General features: G+C 38.1%; 1 protein-coding gene across 20 annotated transcripts in view; it reads right to left on the bottom strand.

Annotated features, from left to right (window-relative positions):
- The window catches only part of AP2B1 (adaptor related protein complex 2 subunit beta 1), a 118796-nt gene that overhangs the window by 70366 nt on the left and 24009 nt on the right, over positions 1 to 24421 (bottom strand). For all 20 annotated transcript variants that reach the window (XM_070227625.1, XM_070227617.1, XM_070227618.1 and 17 more), the window contains 6 exons: positions 24148 to 24393; positions 10515 to 10705; positions 8240 to 8461; positions 7647 to 7767; positions 7160 to 7255; positions 671 to 786 (listed from right to left, as the gene is read on the bottom strand). In XM_070227625.1, coding sequence (XP_070083726.1) covers positions 671 to 786; positions 7160 to 7255; positions 7647 to 7767; positions 8240 to 8461; positions 10515 to 10705; positions 24148 to 24393 — 992 coding nt within the window. The remainder of the gene's footprint in view (positions 1 to 670; positions 787 to 7159; positions 7256 to 7646; positions 7768 to 8239; positions 8462 to 10514; positions 10706 to 24147; positions 24394 to 24421) is intronic.

Consider the following 24421-nt stretch of genomic DNA (forward strand, 5'->3'; position numbering starts at 1 on the left):
GATCCCTGGTGCAGACCCACACACTGCTCATCAAGCCATGCTGGGGTGGCAACCCACATACAAAATAGAGGAAGACTGGCACAGAAGTTAGCTCAGGGACAACCTTCCTCAAGCAAAAAGAGAAAGAGTGGCAACAGATGTTAGCTCAGGGCCAATCTTCCTCACCAAAAAAAAAGGCTCATCAGATATTCTTTTCACAAGGAAAAATTAACCTGTGGTGTAAGATAATACCATTACCTTATATTTCTAAGAATCTTCCTTATAACTAGATCAGAGAATTCTCCTATCTATAATTCCATTTTGTCTTCATGGCAGAGGAAGAGAAATATCACTTTACTTTTAGGAAAATGGAGTTAGACAACAACAGCATCCAGACTAGAAACAGTAATTTTGTCTCTTAAACCAAAGAACCTGGTTAACTTCAATATATTCCAGTGACAGTGCATATTCAGATAGAGCTTCAATTCTTCTAAAAGTAATAAAACAGGGTGAAAAAAACCAGGTTTTAATCCCTGTGTTAACCACTTTATATGTTTCTGATTTTTCATAAAGTGTCCTATTATGCCCAGTTACATTACAAAGAATAATTCTTACCTAGCCAATTTCAAAGGCCCTTCTTAAACATTTCCTAAATGATCTGAAGAAGAGGGGTAGAAGAATTTGGACATACTTGTTGGGGTATTTGCGGAAGATGTCCCTGATGACAACAATCGCCTCTTGGACCACATAATTTACTTTGGTCTGGATGAGATCAAGCAATGTGCTTACACAGCGCTCTGCAGATTGCTGCGAAGAGGAACATAATAAATGAGAAGTCAGATGATCTATCCAATACAACAACATAAAAAAAATTTGAAACATACAGGTGCATCAACTAAACTACATTAAAAGATCAGGCACTTAATTTGACCAACCTATACTAGAGGCTGGAGTATCGGGTGGAGATATACAGAAGTTCTAGATATACCCCAAACTTTATTCACTACAAAATACACTCACAGATGAGTCAGTTCAAATGAAAAGAATCTTTGATAGCCAGGAGAATAGAAATGAGAAGAAAGAATAAGTCAAGGTAGGAGGAAAGAATAAAAGAATAAGCTAAGGAGGTCCTTATCTGGAGTTCATGGATGAGTGGAGACAGCAGAAGGCGTCTTTAAACCTCTTGAGATGAAACTGCCAAATTTCGTATGTGTTTACGAGCATGTTTTCCAGGGAGAGGGTCTACAGCTTTCATTATATTTTCAAGGTTATCTGTGACTCAAAAAACTTTAAGGAAAATCTGCCATCTTTGGGGCTATATAACTGAAAGTCTGTGGCCTTAGATAAACTGTAATTTTTCACAGCCTGTAGTTCTCATCCATAAAATAGAATTTAATCTATTAGTCTTTTATTAATGAAGGGAATATGGGAGAATAAAAGTGACAAAACTAATGTACTGAAGCTATTGGTCAGAGTTTTGAAAAGGAGAAGGGTTCCAGAAGAGAAAAACCCTAAAAATCAAGGACTGACATCATATATTACAACGTACTATGATAGGTCACTTCATTATATGCCTCCCGATAAGATGCAATAGAAAATACACAGCATCACCTAAGAGATATTCTTGCCAAAAACACTGAACATGAACATTACCAATCCTCTAGATTTAATTATCTGAAGGGGGTGGAGCAATGAGATAAACAACATCACTAAAATACAACCAGTCAAATCCAGGCTCTGGGAAATTCTACAAGCCTAATGACTTAGTCCCTTCAATGAATGGCACCAAAATAAGTAAGTAAAGACTTAAGAGACATATTAACAAAATGCAGCGTGTGGATCTCGTTTAGATTTCGGTTTGAACAAGTTAACTATAAAAAGACATTTAGACACAATTAGGGAAAACTGAACATGGACTGGGTACTCAATGAGATTAACAATTATTGCTGGGGCCGGCCCCGTGACTGAGTGGTTAAATTCGTGCGCTCCGCTTCAGTGGCCCAGTGTTTTGCCAGTTCAGATCCTGGGCGCAGACACGGCACCGCTCAACAGGCCAGGCTGAGGTGGCATCCCACATGCCACAACTAGAAGGACTCACACCTGAAAAAACATACAAGCGGCCAGCCCCATGGCTGAGCGGTTAAGTTCGCGCACTCAGCTTCAGCAGCCCAGGGTTTTGCCAGTTCAAATCCTGAGCACAGACATGGCACCACTCATCATGATGCTGAGGCGGCATCCCACATGCCACAACTAGAAGGACCCACAACTAAAAATATACAACTATGTACCGGGGGGCTTTGGGAGAAAAAGGGAAAATTTTAAAAAAAATCTAAAAAAGAAAAAATATATACAACTATATACTGGGGGGGTTTGGGGAGAAAAAGCAGAAAAAAAAAAGATTGGCAACAGTTGTTAGCTCAGGTGCCAATCTTTAAAAAAAAAAATCCAAAAAAGAAAAAAGAATTATTGTTACTTGTTCGGTATGGTAATGGTATTGTGACAATATTTTTTTTAAAGGACCTTATCTATTAGGTATACACATTGGAATATCCTAGTAAAATCATATCTGAGATTTGCACTAAAATACAAGAGCACCCCACTCCCGTGAAAGAGAAGGAGAAGATAAAACAGGAACAGCAACGTGTTGATATATTTGTTCAAGATGGATGATGGGTACATGAGAGCTCACTAATCCATTTTACTTCAGCAACTGCCTGAAAATTTCTGTAAAATCTTTTAAAGGTGCTATAATAATTTAAACTGCTCCAAGCAATTTGATGAAAACAAAGTTGCACCTAGATGTTATTTATATGTCATATATATAACGATTCTGTTGCACCACAAAATAGTTCTGCCATCTTTTTGTATTTTTTCCACTTTTGGATTCTATTTTATTCACTTTTAGCTAATAATTCCTATGTTGTCACTGCAACAGCAAAATAGTTGAAAAAGCTTGAATATATAAGTTGTGATAAATTATAAACTGTGTAGGATATAAGCTGCTGTAAGGAGTAAATTATCATAAATTAGATAATACAAATAAAGTGCTTAGCACAGGGCTTCATATAAAGCTAAAATTTACTGAGCCCTTAGTATCATCATTATAATAAAGACAAACAAAAGGTCATTTGAAAAACCTCTAAGTCTGGGATAGTACTTTTCAAGCAAAAGCAACCATATTGCTTTTGATAAAAAACAAAAAAACACTACCACTAAAATAATATGACAGAAGAGTAAATATCCACTCATTATACATACAAAAAAATACAGAAACACAGAAACACATACACACATAAAATTCATAATATGATAAAGATAACATTTTGTAACAGTAAGGACAAGATGACTTATTATGGTGTTTGATCCCCACACTCATATCCTCCACCAAAATTATTTCCAATTATTTTAATTATTGATGAAAAACATCTTTAAAAACAAAACCCTTCTCATAAAAGTATAAAATAAAGGTGAATTTTATATAATTTTGAGGTGAAACACAATTTTTAGGCATGCCACTAAAGATACCATTGAGAAAGAACTGAAAGAACGCACTACTAAAGGATATGTAAACTTCTGTGCATCAAGAAGTCAAATGAAATCTAAAGGAAAACAAATTGGGAAGATAACTGCCAACGAAGCAAAGGGTTAATATCTTTAATTATAAACGACTAAAAAAAAATCAATGTGAAAAAGACAGCCCACTGGAAAAACGTGTGCAGGACATGAACATGCAATTCCAAACGACTAGCAAGCACAATGAAAAACCTTCACCTCAACCAGAGATCAAGGATTTGGCTACAAGGATCCTCCTTATACTATTATTTGGAAAAGGGGCAGTAACAACTTTTAAGGTCCTACAATAATGGAAAGGCTAAATGTATTATGAAGCAATCACACATTATGTCTACACACCACTAAAAATGATGCAAAATGTTATCAGGAACACGGAAAAATGTCCATGTGTCATATAATAAGTGAAAAAAGTAGACTACAGAACAAAAGTAAATAGTATATGTAGGATGATCTCACTTTTGTAAAATCATGACCACATCATCTCTGTGAGGGTAGAACGGGGGTAGGAGAAAGCGGAGTGTTCTATTTTTGTTTAACTTGTCTTATTTTATGATTTTATGTAGTAAACACATATGACTTTCCTAACAGGAAAAATATATTTTTGCTTGTTTTTAAATTAAGGGATGAGATACAAATCAGTATCTTATCCTGATCTATAGAAACCAGAAATAGTAAAGACCAAAGAACAAACTAGGAATTGAGGAACTCCTGGCCTTACCTTAGTGCCCTAATCTCTCTCAAACAAACAAAATCACTTGATTTTATTAAAATACAATTTTTAAGATTTTATTTTATTTGTAAAACTAAGAAGGGCCAGGGGTTTGTTTGTCTCCTCCTTAAAGAAAAAGGTATACAATGTTAATATCTACAACTTTAATTTGTCAATTATACCTCAATAAACCTGGGGGAAAAAAGGAAAACACATTAAAAAATAAAAAATAGGCAAAAGTTACTGAAAAAGTAGTATTATGGAATTGCTTTTTCAGTGCTATTTAGATTTAACAGCTTATTGCTTAATCTTTAACCTAACCAACTTAACATAACAAAATGTTATATCTTTTTCACCTCAGGATACTTATAGCAACATAGAAACAACTATATTTACAGCCATGCTAAAAATACAACTCCAACTCTTAAAGATGCCTAAACTTTCCAATAGGCCCTGTTCTCTTACCTAAGCAGTAAACTAAAATTCATTTTTTCTCATTTGTCATATCTTTGAAACCATCTACACATTAAAAACAGGTAAGATGCCCTGAAAGAAGGCAGCAGCTCAGTTTAGAAGCTACTCAGAAGTCTAATACAAGTCCCTCACTGGTTCTTCCTCTCGTCCCTCAGACGGGTTAGTTAAAAACAGACAATCACTGCCTCTCCTACCCCAATAACCACGTTTGGGATAAGAAACTCTTTCCAACTGTTAACTTTCATGATTGAAAGAGTTGTAGGAAAAGTTGCCAGGCAAGTCCAGGCAACCTCAGATAAAAGGACATTAGCTAAAAGGCAGGATTCTTGAAGGCTGATCTTGTATTTCCAGAGAACGTTCATTCCTAACATACTCTCACATTCCCAAAGGGCACTTCTGATGAAAGCCGTCAGAAGCTTCTCTCTTCCACAGATTATGATAGACAACTTTTCCATTAGACACAATACATGGCACTAACAGCCTCTAGGAATCTAGATGCCTTGAGAACTTTCTAGCAATTCCAGGGATAGAAAATCTCAACTTTGGAATGGGATCTAATTTTGTATGATTCTTTTGAGCTTTGTCAGAGCGGTCAATAAGACAATGATAGTCTGGCAGTGAAAAGCACAAAATGACTCATGCTACCAAAATCTCTCTGAAAACTGTATACATTAGTAGTAAGTAGGTGGCTCTATCTCAATAAGAAAAATAAAAAAGGTAAGTATGTGAAATACAATTTATAAAAAAAGAGGTAACGTATCAAGATCCAATAAACGGACTTTCTCATTTCTCAAATGGAGCAACAGAAGTGTATTAAATATCGGAAGCAACTGAGCTAGCAGAACCAGGAATAAAAATCAGGATTAATTAACTTCTTGCTGTAACAACTAGTCTACTAAATGATTTATCAGTGTTAACTACATGACGCAGCACTGACTTGAATAAAAAAACAAGGAAAGCCAGTTAGGAACTTGGCTTTCATACATGCTTCTCTGACACAGCATCCGTTTCCTTCTGTTGCCATAAAGTATTGGTCATACTCTACAAACTATTTTAGTATCCTTGAGAAATCATATGGTCCAACCTTCTGACTCTAAGCAGAATTGCATATAGTCAAGTAGCAAGAACAAATATGGAGCTCTGAATTCACATCATCATAGTGAAGAGAGGCCATTATTAATTTCAACCAGTTTCTGAATGAGGAAAAACAAATGGAGGACTGGTGACTGATGAAGCAGGGCAACTTAAGTTGTAGCCCATCAGACCTACTGGAAGGCTGCGAGCAAGCTAGAAACCAATCTGGCCTCAAGGAACACACAGAAGCTCTTTAAGAGGACTTCCATGTAAAGATCAGCTCCCCGCCCTAAAGCAGAAACCTTCTGGTCACAGCCCTGCCTAAGTGTACATAAGTCCTGATCAACTCTTCCGTTATGTCATTCTTAAAAAGCGAGCAGCAATTTACTATATGCATGTATATACCACAATTAAAAAATTATACATAGGCATGCAACCATCACCATACAATACTCCAGATAATTAAATTCAAACTATAGAAACAAAACAAAAAATGGTAATTCATATCCCAGAGATTCAAGGAGCTCTTGCAATCATGAAAAAAAGGAATGCTATAAAAAATAGGTACCAAAAACAAGAGCGATAAAGAAAGGCTGTATGGAATGATGGAGGCACAGAGGCCAAGAAAGCAATCAGCCAGATTGCAACAAGCGAGAGGACAGAGGACTGAAAGAGAGAAGGGTCTAGGAGAAAAAAGGGTTTACGATTTGATATTAAGCTTGAAAAGCTGGAAGAAGATAAGGGTGCAATGAAGACACACGATGCAAGAAAAAAAAGAAAGGCCATTACAGAAACTCCAGAGAAAACAAGTCTCTATAAGAAAGAAAATACAGTCACTCATATTTTCTGTACAGTTGTATTGGCTCTACCTATCTACAGTCATAACGGGCACAGTAAGTTTTGCAAGTCTATAGTTGATAGAAAAAGAAATAAAGGTGTATTATCTCAATTTACAAAGATAATCAATATAGGCACAAAAAACCTCATGATATAACTATACTGGAGAATAGGAAGGCAGAAGTAGGAATGGTGGGGTATATGAAGTAAGCTGCTTATCTCATAGCAGAAAGTAACAGACAATGTCTGTAATTGGTATATCAATAAATAACAGCATAAACATATTATTTAGAGATATGGAAGTAATCAAAATAACTAAAACTAGAAACAGTTAAAAATGATTCCCTTTGAGAAGAGAGGGACCACAGACAGTTGCTTTTCATTAAAAATTCTTTAATATTTTAACTATGTGCTTTATTATTTCCATAAACTTTAAAAATGTATTTAAAAGAAAGGAGTGAAGAGAACACTCAGAATCCCATAACGTGATCACAACTACCATCAGACACTTGCCTCCACCTTGATGGCACACCGTCCAATGGCCCGCACAGCTTTGCGAACAAAGTCAACATCCACCTCTGTGGCATACTCCTTCAGTTCTGCCAGAACCTGTTAAAAATCCAGGAAGCAGACAATCATTAAGGGGTCTCAAACAGCAATTTTATGGCTGAGCTTTTTCTCAAGGCCAGTCTTTAAGATCTAAGTCTTTATAGAGGCCAGCCTGGTGGCTCAGCGGTTAAGTTGACATGTTCCGCTTCAGGGGCCCAGGCTTTGCAAGTTCGGATTTCGGGTGTGGACCTATGCACTGCTTGGCAAGCCATGCTGTGGCAGGCATCCCACATATAAAGTAGAGGAAGATGGGCAAAGATGTTAGCTCTGGGCCAATCTTCCTCGGCAAAAAGAGGAGGATTGGTGGCTGATGTTAGCTCAGGGCTAATCTTCCTTAAAAAAAAAAAAAAAATCTATGTCATTATAAACTTGAGTCTGCTATGAGTCTGACCTGAGCAATGTTGGCTTGGGATGCCAAACGAATCATGATGTCCAACTTCTCTAGTTTAACATAGATGGGATCATTGTATTTCACAAAGAAGACTTTGATTTCCTGCTTCAAGATTTCAGGCCTGCGGTACACAAAAACACAAGATGAGGAAGGTGAGGCACATATTGATATATCCTTCTGAGCCGGTATTAAATATCTAATCTCACAAACTTCCTCGACATCCCTCTAACCAGTTCCATTTGGCAGACTATTTTTATCCTTTTTAAGGGTCAGGGTACATATTGCCAAGAAGAACTTCTAGAACAACAATCTGGCTCTAAACTAAGGCCTGAACCATATTAAGCAGACATTAGCTAGAATACTATTAAGAGGCCCTTCAGAAAATAAACTAAATTGTACAGCAACATCAGGCATTTATCACAAGAACACTCCGAAATCAACTGTTAGCCTCCTGACCCTGGACAAGCTGCTCTGCCATACATTTTCATTTCCATACTTTAAAAAAAGCTTAACACTGGCCTCTTCAATATTGATATTATTAAGCTTACTTCAAAATTACAAACACTTTAATCACCAACTCATTTTTTCCCAACCTTTTCTGAACAATTAGGTTGATGTTCCTCAGGGCAACGTACTGCACCTCTGGCTCCCCAGACAGCAAAGTGACAAGCGGAGGGGCCAACTTCTTCAGCAGCATATTGTAGTAGTCAGAGTCCTTGGGTAACAACTCTAGAAATTTCATTAGGACTTTTACCGCTGAAAGCACCACTGCTGAGTTGGCATGAGATAGCCGGGGAGTTACCCGTTCACAGATGCTGAGGGCAAAAAAGGAAAATTAACATCCTGAATTACAATTTCTTTGTTCAATCTACGCTATAAGGTAATGTGTCAGAATCCCATGGCCCAAGTATCAAGAAATTAGAAAATCAGTTAGAAAAGTCAAAGCTCCATGCGTAGGTAAAATTGGGATCCAAAACTGCAGAAGCCTCATTCCCAGCAAACTACAGGCAGAGCAGGGACATCAGAAGAATTTAGGGAACCAGCAATAAGGGATGTTCAAACCGGAAGGAAACTAGCCAATATCCAAAACACTTGAAGCTCACGCCATTTACCTTCCTGTTTTATAGTCCTCTCTGTCTCTCCCCATATTAGTTAGGGCTCCCTGCCTCACAGCCCATTTCTCCTCAACCTATAAGAAGTCAAATTAAGCATCCTGAGAGTTATTTCAGAGTGAGAGACATCAACCAACTGGGGCTGAAGGTTTCATTGTAAGATGCAGGAGGAGGTGGGTTGACAGGAAAAACTACCCAACCCCTTGCCTTCAGGATAATAAAGGAATCTCTGAAAGGGCTTTTGTTTGTTTTTTAACATCGCAACACCACTGCAATATTCTCCCATCCTCTTCCTCTTCTCCTAGCCCCTGCCACCTACACTTAAATGCTTTACGAACTCTTGAATATTTAATTATATGCTGAGGGTTCAGAAATTAACCTAATTTTGATAGCTCTTAGGCAACATGAGTGGCTGACTATATTCAGTTAAGGATACAAGATAAGTAAGCGGTGTTTCTCTCCCTTCCTCCTATCTCTAACTTGGCTAACTCCTTGACCTCCTACAGGTCTTTATACAAATGCCACCTTCTCAGCGAGGCCTTCCCTGATCATTTAATAAAATATTATTCTTCATCCCCAAATGCCCAGCATTTCTTAGATCTCTTCCCTACTTTATCTTTCTTGTTAGCACTTATCACCATCTGACATATTATATACTGTATTATATAAACATATTATCCACACTTTGCCCCATCTCTCAGAACGAGTGTTCCATGAGGGCTATGATTTTTGGCTGTCCAGTGCTATATCCTCAGGGGCTAGAACAATGCTGGGCATACAGCATGGGCTCAATAAGTATTTGCTGAGGGAATGAATGAATAAGCGTGAGATGTCAACAACCAAGAGAAAATAAAATTCTACATAAAGTTCTTTCCAGAAGATATCTGTACTTTCAACGATGGAAAGAAATTATCAGGGTGAGCTTGTTCCAGAGGGAACAATTTCCCAGATAAGTGAAGAGCACTTACATTATAGCAGCTTGAGCTTCGCCAGGCAAGGAGGGTTCTTATCTACCATAATTAAAACATGTCAACTTTAATGAAGAGCCAACATTTCTTCAGAAGTACTTTGCCTAGTACAGTGCCTATATATACAAAATGCTCAGTAAAAACTGGTGATAATTCCAACTCTGTTAACTAAAATGTATGTATGTATATATGAAATTTAGCAGCCAATTTCTGATAGTCAAATAAAATTTGCAATACTAACACGGTAAAGAGTGGGCAGAATAATCCAGGTGTGCCTTCCAAAAATCTTCAAATTCAGACTGACATGATTTCTGTATCTAATGGAAGACATCAAATACTTTGCTGGCTCCAACACTCTTTCTCTAATACTGAATTATAGGTATAATTCAGCTCAATAACTAGTATCAAGCCACTTACCATGTAGCTAATATAATGACAGTTTGTCACTACAGTGATAGACATCAAAAAACTTTTGTTTGCCAAATGGCGAGGAACTGCGGTAAAGGAGACGTGAGACCATGAAGAGGGAGACTTTAAGAGAGGATAACTGCATTCTTGAAACAAGAAATGACAAACACGTATCTCTTAGGAAGAGCTATTTTTGCATGGTTTACTCCACTATCTAAAATGTCTGTAAATTCAGTGAGAAAATACCATGGGGATAGCAACATCTATCCCATAAGCCACCGATCTTCCTCAACATAACAGACTTTCATTCCATTACAGACACTAGAACTTAATGATAAGGAGGCAAGACTCCCATATACCATAGAGGAAAAGAGACTGACCTCTGAGCTTCCCGGTCATCTTTAGGGTTGTAATTAGATAGGCAGTCCAAGATGAAAATCTGGCCCCATTCGGTACACTCATTTAGGGCTGTCAGCAATTTATTAATGTTCTGTGGGTTCAGATCGAGTAAGTTGCTGTTTGGATGAGATTCGCTGATTTCAGATAACGCTGCTACAGCATTAGCCACCACCTGGGAAAGAAGCAGATATGACCCTGATTTACCGAGAAGAGTAGAAATATACATAAATACTTAACCTCTCTGGATCACTTCATAGATCTCAACTCTTAATCATTCCTGAACATTTTACCTAGTCAGATAAAAACAGATAAATTGCTTTCAAAATACATATTAAACTACTAATGATGACATACGTAGCTTCCTAGTGGTCAGGTAGCCCAGAATTAAAACAATTCATCTACTAGCAGAGAGTCACAAATGATTTACTATTAAAACATTAACAATTTTAATAGTACTCAAAACTATCAGTAGAATCAAGACATATAAACAGCTATAAAAGCAACGAACTTTAAATATGAAACATGTACTTTAGGCAATGAAGAGAAAAATCTAGGCCAAATAATTCTATAGGGTTATGGGTGTGCATGTATGGGGGGGTGGGGAGGTGTTACCATAAATCACATCAGAAGTCTTAGAGTAAGAAAACATGAGCCTGGACCCCTAGTTCACTACTATAGGACGTAGGGAGAGCATATAACCTCTGTGAAATTCAGTTTTCTTATCTGAAAACTGTGGATAATTAAACCCACCTCAAAGATTAGTTTTGGTGTGAGGATCAAATCAGACGACATATGTATAAGTGCTTTCTACAAAGCCTTATGCAAATTTAAGGTGGTAATATTACCATAATTCATCAAGACTAAGTTGCACAGGTTTTCACATTAACGTCTCTGAAATTGGGATGCATTTTATAATCAATGGGACGTCAGTTTAATAGGAAGTATTTTTCTTTCCAGGTAATACAGAAAATAATAACGCATCTTATAATCAACGGGATCTTAGAATCAATCAAATATGTTATCTCAAATATATCCTTCTTTAAGATAGTATGGTAAATGAAAAATTGCTACTGAATATAAGAAAGTACACTTGTATCCTGACTTACAGATCTGGGAATCCATATTAGTTGTGGGGAAAAAAGTGAACACTCGGTCAAAATTACAGATTATTTCTAATATAACTAATCTTCAACCAGTGAATGTTTAATTTAAAAATTGCAAAAACACCCAAAAATAAACAAAACACAAACAAAAATTATACTACAGCCCTGTACAAGTGAATTTAAAACCATATTTTGCAGTGAGGCTCCCAGTGATTACTAAAGATTAGCAAGGTGAGGTTGAATACAAATAATCTGTAAGTATAAACAAGATGTGATAGAAGATAGCAGCTTCAGTAATTACGCATATTGAATTCTCAAAAATATCAACTCATTGTTAGTTCTTACTAAAGTCCCTTGCTAAAAGCTTGAGAAACTAAGAGTCGTATAATTATCCTTTGCTGACAAAAGAAAAACCATAATTCAGCTACTGAATTTTTTTTTTAGCTATTGATTCTAACATCCACATTATCTGGGTAGTCTGCAGATTATCCCAGCATGTGATTTTACCTAGAAGATAAACGTCTAGAGAACATGATTTTTAATCAAATAACACACTTATGACAATATTCATTATTATGCAAATAATAATGCCACAAATGGAATCATCTTCAGCTATAATTTAGTGATCAGAACAAAAATTCCCAGATGAAAAATCAAAGGCTCACTTGGTAAGTATGATTATGAATATAATATTTTATTAAGGCAAATCAGGAAGCATTATCTAGTCTACCTACTGCATGGGAGCACGTATGAGGTTCTTTTCTGACAAATTTTGTTTGTTAACTCCACCACCAAGCATGGAATTTAGTGAAAAATCAAAGGCACAGTGAAGTAATAATCCTCTTCATCACCTCAGTGCTTTACAGGCAGGGAAAAGATATTTCACCTACTTGTATCTCTATCAAGTATACTTGATAGAGCCAATTACAGTATAAAGGATCGAAATGTCATACTGGAAGACTAAATGCCCGTTTTCATCTATTGCTGCCAAAACATACCCAGTCTTGGTTACCAGCTGTCCAAAATAAACATCTTACCACAATTTATCATTTCTGCCAAATTCTTTTAATGTTAAAAAAAAAAAGTTAAATATAAGGTGTGTTAATAGGAAATGCAGAAGAAAGGAGAAAATCAGGGGGAATTAAAAAAAAGCAATGGGGAGGAAAGAGCAGAAGGATGCTGAACAGAATGAACAATTAGAATTCCTATTATTATCTTAGGCAATTGGAAATTAAACGAAGGGTATAAGCAGCTAATGAAGTATATGTTCAGGTGATAAAATATGCAATTTCCACTTACTAACACATTAAAACAAGAAAGGAGATAGGGAAAAGTAAGTCTAATTAAAAGATCCAGAGAGATGAGATTACAGGATTATGGTTGGAAAAGCCTGTGCTGAGAAAAGAGATCATTGCCAAACAGCCACTGAGCCAATGACACAGAGGAGATGCATCCCCCAACAACAACATTCTGCTATTCCTCTAAAACTCCTTGCAGTTCCCTCTATTTTACCTTTCCACTTTCCTCTCCCTAACCATCACATTCAGACTGTTACGTTTTCAGAAACATACTGAGCTGGGCCCACAAAGGACTGCTTAGAGTGTTCCTGGTCAGTAAGTCATCCCCCCCTCCCTCTTTAATGGACAATTAAAACAAGCTAGTCACACTGAGCCTAAAGTAGACAAAGAAAAACACCGACTTCAAGACAGCAGCTGGGTGGCTAGGGCATATGGGACGACTCACTTCTCAACATTACAGTTTCTTTGGAACTTGGTATTGTGTACATAGGACATATACTAAGTTTAAAAATAAACTTAAAAAAAAATATTGACCCTTAAGATTTACCTCCTCTTCCCAGAGAGCCTTCTCCAAACAATAATTCAATACCACAAAAGAACAAATCTGACCCTTGCAGTAACTGCCTTGATTTACCCGGGTATTAAAACAAAGATTGTGTCTATATCACTGGAATGGTCACTTTGAATTAGAACTAAGATTAACCCCTAGAAAATTAGTATTGCTCTTAGGAAACACTGCTACCAAGGGAACAATGGCCTTTTAATTTTCATCTCAGAAAAATCAGAGTTCCCGAGAAAGAAAACGGTTTCTAAAGGAAGTTTTGCTTTAAAAATGGATTTACAAACAGCGTTTCTTAAGTGAGTTTTCTCAGTACATTAATTGATTTGCAAAAAGTTGGCATCTAGGCTACAAAGGAACATATCCATAGCATCGAAAAAGGTTTTTTTCATTTCTCTTGCTTCCCAATTATGGTAAGTTCTGTTCTTTGAGAGCCTACAACCAAATATTCCTCCTCCTACTCCCCCCCACCCACCAGAGACCTAATGTAACATGTATACTTTATAGATACAGATATTAAATACAAACATATACATACATGCATACAAAAGCATATGTATATAGATACACATATAAAATCACACTCAATACTAGAGTGAGTTTGCTGAATTTTTTTAAGGTAAACAATTTGTGTTTTGACTTACTTTATACTATACCTAATAAAGTTGCACAAAAAGATAAGACAATAATAGCTAAAATTTATTGAACACTTACTATGTGCTATTAATCCTCACAGCAACTCTGAGGCAGTTGCTATCAAAATTCACCTATCACAAATAAGGAAGCAGGCTTTAAAAATGAATTTATAACTAGGGTTAGAGAAATTCAGTGACTTGCTTAGTCAGCACAGCCAGAAAGGGAGAGTGCTTAAATACGAATCAAGGTCCGTCTGATTCCATGTCTGAGTAACAATCACTCTGCCTCCAGCATTTACAGAAGCTCCAAGAGCTGTGAACATCAACCGGGGGAAAGGGAAAGAAAAATCAGAGTCGGGGAAGGATAATATAATCAAAACATTATTTCCAGGCAAAGGGACAAGCAGATTTATACAACGAGAAAATGTATTCCACTTTCTACGTTTGAGAGAAAATTAAATCCTGGCAGCACTTAAAGAGACAAGATATACTATTCAGCTATAAAATCTGATTTATAAGCTACTCCTATCTTACATGAAGGAATTCTGGGGACATAAACTTGACCTTATCTTTTTAAAAAAGGGAGCAAGCTGGAGTAGTAGGTATGGTTAGAATAAAAAGGATCCTGTAAAAAAGAACTCTAGGAGGAAATCGAGATATATACCAGGGGTGGAGTATTACAAACAGAAGCTCCATTATGAGAAATCTCTCACAGTTCCCTATCCTTTGAATGATTTTCATCCTGCACTCCAATTTCACTCATTTTCATAGCCTCAGAACCCAAGAAAGAGATCACTTTCCACAAAAATGACTCCCTCCTATTAACTAAATTACTATTTAGAAGACTTTTATTTCCAGCAATGACCTTCAAGGTTATACACTCTGAACAGATTTATGTTTCAGTTTTCCTGTTCAATTTACAATCCTTTCAGCTGGTGCCCCTGAAGACTTGAATCAAGTGAAAGCAGTAGAATAACTGACCAAAACTACTATGATGAAATATACAGGTGGTTTGCATATTTTTATCCTCCTAAAAACCGGCAACAGTTTGGAATGTGGCTTTCTCCTTTATGGAGTTGCATCAAATGACACGTTAAAACACAGGGCAACATCTATTTCTTCTAAGCATGTTTCAGTCATCGTCATCTTCTTAAGGACACAACGACTATGTGGCATCAATTAATTTTTCCCCCTTAAACAAGTAAAACTTGGAGCTCTCACTTTAAATCCAAGACACTGCCCAGAATACCAAGTGATAATACACCAACTATAATACATTCTATAATGTTCTGTACGTTTCCCCATCTTTCCTGGAATGAGGAAGTTGGGTTAACATATCTACCTAGTTGAGTCAACACATCTCATTATAGCAAAAAAGTCTGAATACATGGTTAACAAGTAAGATTTACAAATAAGACTCAATAAAATTCATTATTTAAGTGGTTTAAGATGTGGTCTGACAAAATGCAAATATTCTCAAAGCCAAAACTCTATCAATAACTATCTACACACAGATGAAAGGCACTCCTAAGAATCAGAGTTAGTTGGCCCATAGACCACAAAATTACACTAACGCATGCTACAACATGAACAAAACAAAAAATTTATCATCACACCACTTACTATCTCCTTTTGAGAGTAATCTCTTGCTAAATTAGAGCCTTGAGATCATCCTATAAAGGGGACACTTAGAAATGAATGAGCCATGATCTTCTGGTACACTACTAAATTACTATGGACAACAGATCCAGCTTTCAGGAAGTTGCTGATGAAAACTGCTTTAAAGGTATATCCTTGAACAATTACCTTTTAAAAGTAATTTTGCAATGGTATGGTAAATAATATTGTAAACAGACAGCTTCATTTATGGGTAAGCTGCCCTCAGAATTATCCTAAAAAACAATGTCTGGCTTTAAATAACATATACAAAAGAATTAAATATCTTTTAAAAATAAATTTGCCATTGAAAGATTAACCCTTCAATAATCATTAATATCCAGCCCCACAATGACCACACAATTACAGAATATAATTGTTATTATTAAGGGCTTACTCTATACCAGGTTCAGTATTAAGCGCTTCGCAAACCCTGTACCTTTAATGTTCACAACAATCCTGTGACAGAAGCACTAATTGTAATCTCCATTTTATAGGTGAGGACACTAAGAAGTTTAAGGAGATCACACAGCTAAGAAATGGCAAAACTAGGGTAAAAACCCAAGTCTGTGTGTTTCCAGAGCCTGAGTTTTAACCACTAGCAATAGTACTGGAAAACAAAAATACCATTTCACATACAAAGCACTTTTCTGTTTTTGAGATACTTTCACACAGAGTGAGTCAACTCTTTATAAAAGGAAGTGATTAAATGCTATTGAATCCTGGAATAAAAAGGGACATTTGTGTTGCAACAGGTGAAATTTGAATAAAGTCTGTATGTTAGTTAATAGTAACATACCAATGCTAATTTCTCAGTTTTGACAAATGTACCATGGTTATGTAAGATGTTAACATTAAGTGAAACTGAGTGAAGGGTATATGGAAACTTTCTGTACTGCCTTTGCCATTTATCTGTAAACCTAAAATTATCCCCTCCCTAAGTGAGTTTATTTTTGAAAAACAAACCTAACTTCATAATAATTGATAAAATAAAAACTGATTTTTTTTTAATTGAGAATACACAGAAAAAGATTTCCACAAAGCTTATTATAAAGGAAAACAAAAATCTCTTGCTTCCTCTGTACGCAGAGATAAAAGCACTCAGATCAACCAGTGGGAAATTCAAGAGTTAGGCCATGGGCCTTATATTAAAGCAGCCTCCAATGATTCCACTTACTCAACACTCCAGCCCCACAGAAATTAAGAGCGACTCCTCTTTCAGTACCAAATATAACATTCCTCACTTGGGGAACTCAGACACAGACTAAACTTATCACCTCCTACATTACTCTCATCCAGTGCCTGCCACACACTGACACTTTCACACAAGCCTATAATTCTATCAGCTCTGGAGCTCCTTTGTGCACTTTCGGCATGAAGAGTAATACGCATTTCTTTCTTTTCTTTTCTTTTCTTTTTTTTGGAAGATTAGCCCTGAGCTAACATCTGCTGCCAATCCTTCTCTTTTTGCTGAGGAAGACTGGCCCTGAGCTAACATCCATGCCCATCCTCCTCTGCTCCATACGTGGGACGCCTACTACAGCATGGCTTTTGCCAAGGGGTGCCATGTCCGCACCCAGGATCCAAACCGGCGAACCGTGGGCCACCAAGAAGCAGAAGGTGAGAACTTAACTGCTGTGCCACCAGGCCAGCCCCAATAATATGCATTTCTAATTTCACTTATACATAATATTTTAATTTATAACTCTCCTACTTACTAATATATATTTAGAGATAACAGAAATTATATAACTAAAGTACTAAATTAAGTGAGGTCAAGTTTTTCTATGCGTTCTAGGCCTATCTTTAATAAACAATTTAACACAGCCCACAAGGACATCAACTATATTCTGACAAAAATCCTTGTTGAATTTACAAAGTGATTTAGAGAGTGATCTAGACTTTTTCAATATTTATCATCTCAGACTGATGACCAACCATAATACAAGCAAATTTCCTAAGACCTAAATAAAAATTACAATAATAGAGGGGCCAACCGAGCGGCATAGTGTTTAAGTTTGCACACACTACTTCAGCTGCCCGGGGTTTGCTGGTTTGGATGCCAGGCGTGGACCTATGCAGCACTCACCAAGCCATGCTGCGGTGGTATCCCACATACAAAGCAGAAAAAGACTGGCACAGATGTTAGTTCAAGAACAATCTTCCTCAAGATAAAAAAGGAAGATTGGCAACAGATGTTACCTCAGGGCCAATCTTCCTTACCAAGGAAAAAAAAAAAGAAAATTTACAATAGGAAGTGCATAATGGTAGGTCTGTTCCTCAAGAATGTGTCGTCATTAGTGCCATCAAGTAGATTCCAACTCCTAGCAACCCTGTGTAGAGCAGAGCTGAATCCTTCTCCATCTTTTTGCACTATCCTCTCACCTTCTAGCACTCTATCAGACAATACTGTGCTGCTATTCATAGAGTTTACATGACCAATTTTTTCGGAAGTAGGTGGCCAGGTCCTTCTTTCTAGTTTGTATTTGTCTGGAAGCTTCGCTGAAATGGGTGACCCTGATGGTATTTGAAACACTGGTGGCATAGCTCTCAGCATCACAGCAACATGCAGCTGCCACAGTATGACAACTGACAGATGGGTGGTGTGGTTCCCTGACCCAGAAATGAACCTGGGCCTCATGAGTGACAGTGCTGAATCTTAAACACGAGACCACCAGGGGTGGCTCAAGAATAGCTATAGTTTATTAAGCATTTACTGTATGCCAGGCATTATTTAAATTTTTAAATAAATTATTCCTTCATGGTCAAAATAATCCAGTAAAATAGGCATGAGTACCTCCATTTTACAGATGAGGAAACTGAAGACCATTTTAAATAACTTGTTCAAAGCCACGTTTCTAGTAAGCAGCCAAGCCAGGACTCAAAACGGCAGCCACTCTGGCCCTAAAGGCTATGTGCTATTTCCATAATCCAAATGTTCAAAACCTTAGCACTACTGGTTTGGGGATGGATAATTCTTTGTTGCGGGGGCTGTCGTGTGCACTGCAGGATGTTTGAAGTATCCTTGGAGTCTACCCACTGGATTCAAGTAGCACCCTCCCATCAGTTGTGACAACTGAAAGTGTCCCCAGACACTCCCAAATGTCCCCTGGGAGCAAAATCACTCCTGGCTGAGCAGCACTGCCACAACCCCATGCTGCTTCTCCATGCTGGCCAGCACAGTTAAAACACACACGCTTCCTGAGAAGAAAAACAAAAAGCAAAGCACATGCGGCCGGGCTGTCAAGAGAGTCTCTGGAGCAGTAGAGTCTAGTGTAAATATGTTAACTCAAGTTGGAATACCTCAAATGCCTGAGAGAGAAAAGAATAACCACAGGAAGGAGAGGAAATTCCTAATATGTGGGCAAAAAGCTGGACGATAGTCACTATCACTCAAAAGTGCATCTTTCTTGCAAATATCAACTTAAGGAGATAGAATTTTTACAATTCTGACATTTGCAAAGAAATCATGGGAGCTATTTTCCTATAGCTCCAAAATGTTTCCTCATTCTGAATACAGGTTTACTTTTAAAATAATGGACTAATAAAATCTACATCTGAAAATAAGTTCAGCTCTAGTTCCCTCACAAACGATTTTACTCTATGAATTTGTACGGATATCAGAGGAATCAGAACCTTTTAAATTAACACTGTAGCCACAATGTTAACTTGGCCTAATATCTACTTTATAACAGTAGCAGCAGCCATCATCTCATGAGCTCCCATAAGCCAGACACTTTAATAGGAGCTTTTTATGCAACAGCTCAGTTAATACTCCCAACTCTCTACGATGGTAGCCCTCACTCTACGAAAGAGGAAAGAGACTCAGGGAGGTTACCTAGGACGTAACAGAGTGAGAATTTTTTACTTCAAAGTTTATCTTTTCTCTTTCAAATAGCATTTCATTGTAAGTCAGCTTTAACTAAAGAATAAATGGTAAAACAACTACAGAAAACGAGAGGTGTGTGATCCCCTAAGAAAGACAAGGAATGAAAATATAATAAAATTCTATTACTTGCAGCAAGGTAACCTACCCCCAGGAACCAGCCTGGAGGTCAACATAACCCCAAGAGCCATCAGACCCTGATCAACATTTTACTCTCAGGTTTCGAAGTCATTTCTGCAGACATTCTGGTGCTTTCACATCTTGGATGCCCCTCTGATGCAAGCTACCAGAAAACTACTAAGGCAGAACCACCTGGAAGCATTACTTTCTCTTGCAAAAGATTTAATATTTGCTGGTGCACTGCTGCCACCGTGTGGAAAAACTTCTGAAAAAGTGGAAAAAAACTACCCCTCAAAAGCAGTAAAACAGGACTCCCAGCATATCATCAGAGTAAGAGGATCGAGAAGATTTCCATATTAAAACAGTTCTCAGATAATTAAAGGCCTTCCTATGTTCAAAATTTTCACCATTTTGAGAAAATGAAACAGTTCTAAATGTGTGCATGTGCAGAGACACATTTAAATACTACTGCATACACACATCCAGGAAGGCAGTGACCAGTAATGGGTACTGGGACTCGGGACCAGGTTAGAATCCTGGCTACACTACCAAAAGCTGTATGACTCTGGGATAATCCTTCAGCCTGAGTGTACATTTCCTCATCTCTAACAGGGAATAACCTCCACTTCACTGGGAGATATGAGAACTAAGTGAAAGCATCTATCACTGTGCCCAGCATAAAATTCACTTAAATTTCCCGTTTTCCTAATGACACGAAGTCATCACAAACCTTAGGAACTTCTCAGACGTTTGAGCTACTAAACCTTACATTTCACCAGTAGACCTTGGAAGTTACTTAACACTCATCCATTTCCCATCAGCAGCATTTGACCCAACTGAGGAAAGGAAAATCAGTGGTCTAATGACAGCTATAATACTTTTGATAAAAAGCGGGACACAAAGCTGAGATGAAAGGTACGGGTCAAGATCAAAAGCAGGTGTGTGTGTATGTGTGTTGGCTACCTCTTAGTCCAAGCTCTTCAGTTCTTCACTAAAACAAGAATAAAGCGGTCAAGTGATTTGAATGTGGGTATACAGAACAAGGCCAGGACAAGAGTAAGGCAAGCGAGGCACCCATCTCAGGCCCACGCGGGCAGAGTTGGACCTGAGCGTGAAGGCCTCCTTAAAGTGTAGACCCTGGGCACCCTGCTAGCAGTACGTGGACGACACCAGGGGAAAGTTCTGCTACCAAGAGGTCTGACAAGAAGCAGAAAGGTTTTCTCCTTAGAGAGCAGTAGGTTCAACAATTTAACATCTAATGCTGACATCCGCTCTAGGAAAATCTGCGATAAAGATACAATAAAACAAAAGGCATTCCTGAAATAGTTTCTCAAAAATCTACCAAGTAACCCTGAATGTTCTCTAAAAGTTTTCTCAGAAATACTTGTGAAAATCTCCCTGATTCACCTTCTGATTTGTTGTAGTAAAAATAGGTTAAGAATTATTAAGAGCATTATAGCTTACTATAATGTTACATATTAAATTCAAATAGAGGGGCTGGCACCGTAGCCGAGTGGTTAAGTTCGTGCGCTCTGCTTTGGCAGCCCAGGGTTTTGCTGGTTCGGGTCCTGGGCGTGGACATGGCACCCCTCGTCAGGCCACGTTGAGGCGGCGTCCCACATGCCACAACTAGAAGCACCACCAACTAAAAATATACAACTATGTACTGGTGGGCTTTGGGAGAAAAAGGAAAAATAAAATCTTTAAAAAAAAAATTTTAATTCAAATAGAGACCCATCACTTCTTGCTCACTTAAATTACTTATACATAGGTATGGGGCAGGGGAAGAAAACAAGTAAAACAAGACCGGCATGTACTGATCATTACTGAAACTGGTGATGGTAAATGGGTTCATTTTACTTATTTTATTCAATTGGTTGCTCTAATTTTGAACACGTCTGAAAATTCCCATAATAAAAAGTATAAATAAATAAATGGCATACATATACTACTTGAGTATTATGGACTGGATGAAAACCAGCCCTTTCTCTACAACGAAAACTTTGGGGGGGGCAGCCCCATGGCTGAGTGGCTAAGTTTGCGAGCTCCGCTTTGGCTGCCTGGGGTTTGCCAGTCTGGACTCTGGGTGCAGACCTACACACTGCTCATCAGGCCATGGTGTGGCGGTGTCCCACAGAGAGGAACCAGAATGACCTACAACTAGGATATACAACCATGTACTGGAGCTTTAGGGAGGGGGGGAAAAAAGGAAGAAGAAGATTGGCAACAGATGTCTGCTCAGGGCCAATCTCAAAAAAATAAACCCACAAAACTTTGACTAAATCAGACAAATTAAGCTTGTTCCAGAATCACTCCATCCTCCCAACTGATCTGGATAAAGATCTCTAAGTGCTACTTAGGTAAAAAAAAAAAAAAAAAAAAAGGCATCTTTGCTAATCCCTCAGTTAGACCCTAACCATCTAATTTCATAGGTTCTGCCTTGAAGAATTTCCCTTAGCGTAGAGATGCCTTTTTCTACCCAAACTGGAACTGCCTATTTGAGTCAGAACTCATTCTCCCCTCCCACCACCCCACATTCTTTGCCGCACTGAATATCTTGACGAGTTTCTACAGGGTACATGATATCCTGCTGATCTCAATGCCCAACACCCAGCCTGTGGAGCCCAAGTACTCTTCATCTTCTCAGCTGTCCTCAGGTAGAAAATTCCAAAGACACGTGCACAAAATAAAGTAAACCAAAAGCAACACCAGACACACAACCTTGTACCAGCTAAACATTCTATAAAATAGACACTATTGTTTTATAAATTTACTTCTTTATGGAATTAAAAGAAAAAGGTGCCACATGATGCTGCTCGAGAGAAAAAAGGCAGGGTTGAATCTTCTAATACTGCTGGTGATGCCCCGTGAGAGGTCAAAGTTTAAGCACATACACCCACATGCACTTCTAGGCCTAGGAGGTGGCTGAAAGATTCTTGATGGTAGTTAGTACCATAGTACCTTAAAGAAAAAATGTGGCTTGGGGCCTGGCCTATGACCTAGTGGTTAAGTTTGGTGCACTCCACTTCAGCAGCCCGGGTTCTGTTCTCGGGAACAGACTTGCACCGCTCATCGGTGGCTACGCTGTGGTGGCGACCCACACACAAAACAGAGGAAGACTGGCACAGATGTTAGCTCAGGACGAATCTGCCTCAGCAAAAAAAGTGGCTTGTTTTATCCTTTGATCTTGATACTGAACTTGAAGGATAATCAACAGAAGCCAAGGCTACCCAAAGAATAAGAGAAACCAAATGAAATGTCAAATCAAAGATCTGAGCAGGTAATTTGCAAGTGAGAGATAATGTCTATTTCAAGGCAAATTCCAACTCTCTATTTCATAAAGTTGAACAAAAAAAATATTCAGAGGTTACTCATTAACTCAATGCTATTTACCTCCAAGTAAATACCGCATTAGGCAAAGCGGAGAGAAAGGTGCTCTATCCCTCCACCTTCTCAGTAATGATACTTAGTGACCAATCTGTCAGTTCCAATGAGCTCAGTTACTGGAGACTCAATGTGCCTCTTGGGACTTGCTCCCCTTCATTACAGAGGCAAACTTTAAAATGTCAATGAGAGAAATAAAAGGTCCCAAAACTTTAAGGTGTGAAGTTACGTTCCGGCTTGCCAAAAATCTAGAACATAATGAAGCTGCCTAAAAAGAACCTCGTGGTAGAATCTCCTGTGGAAGAATGCATTACAATAATTAGGCAATAAAGATAACTTCGATGCAGTTTCTAATCCCACAACACCAGCAAACATCACAAACATCTGAAGAAATAATGTTAAAAAAAAACTGAGGTTAAGTTAAAGCAAAACCTCCTTAAGGAAATGATGAAAGAACTGGTTTGGGGCTGGCGTGGTGGTGTAGTGGTTAAGTTCGCAGCCTGGGTTCACAGGTTTGGATCCCAGGCGCAGACCTGTACACTGCTCATCAAGCCACACTGTGGCGGCGTCCCACATACAAACTGGAGGAACACTGGAACAGATGTTAGCTCAGTGACAATCTTCCTCAAGCAAAAAGAGGAAGATTGGTAACAGTTCTTAGCTCAGGGCCAATCTTCCTCACCAAAAAAAAAAAGAAGAAGAAGAAGAAGAAGAAGAACTGGTTTGTTTTTGAGCAAATACAAGGGTAAGTATGATACAAAGGTTTGCTTTAAGACCCCTGTATTTTAGTATTTGACTTTCATCTCACAAACACCTAGGGTGTGAGACAGACAATCTGTGGGACACACAGAAGTCATGCTTTCCGTAGCTAACCTATGGTTCAAAGTCCCAAAGATAAGGTTTAATTTAAACATGCTTTTTAAAGGGATCCATTTTAAATACTGCACTCTTTATAAAAGCAGAAGCTTATTACCATTGGATTTGAATCTGCTATGAGATCCCGCAGAGAATCCAGAAACCCCTGATCTTCCACCATCTGGGCATTGATATCATGGAGTTTTGCCACGCAGACTGCTGCTGTCTTCCGAACATAGGGGTCTTCATCCTTCAAGCACTTGCGGAGGGGCTCACAGAGATATTCTGTAATCTTGTCCACCCGGATGCACCCCATGGTTCTGACTGCCAAGGCCCGAATCAGAGGATTGGGATCTTCACAGTCCTACAAAAAACCACCATTGACAACTATA

Source organism: Equus caballus, chromosome 11 (assembly GCF_041296265.1).
Source record: "Equus caballus isolate H_3958 breed thoroughbred chromosome 11, TB-T2T, whole genome shotgun sequence".
Classification (NCBI taxonomy): Eukaryota; Metazoa; Chordata; class Mammalia; order Perissodactyla; family Equidae; genus Equus; species Equus caballus.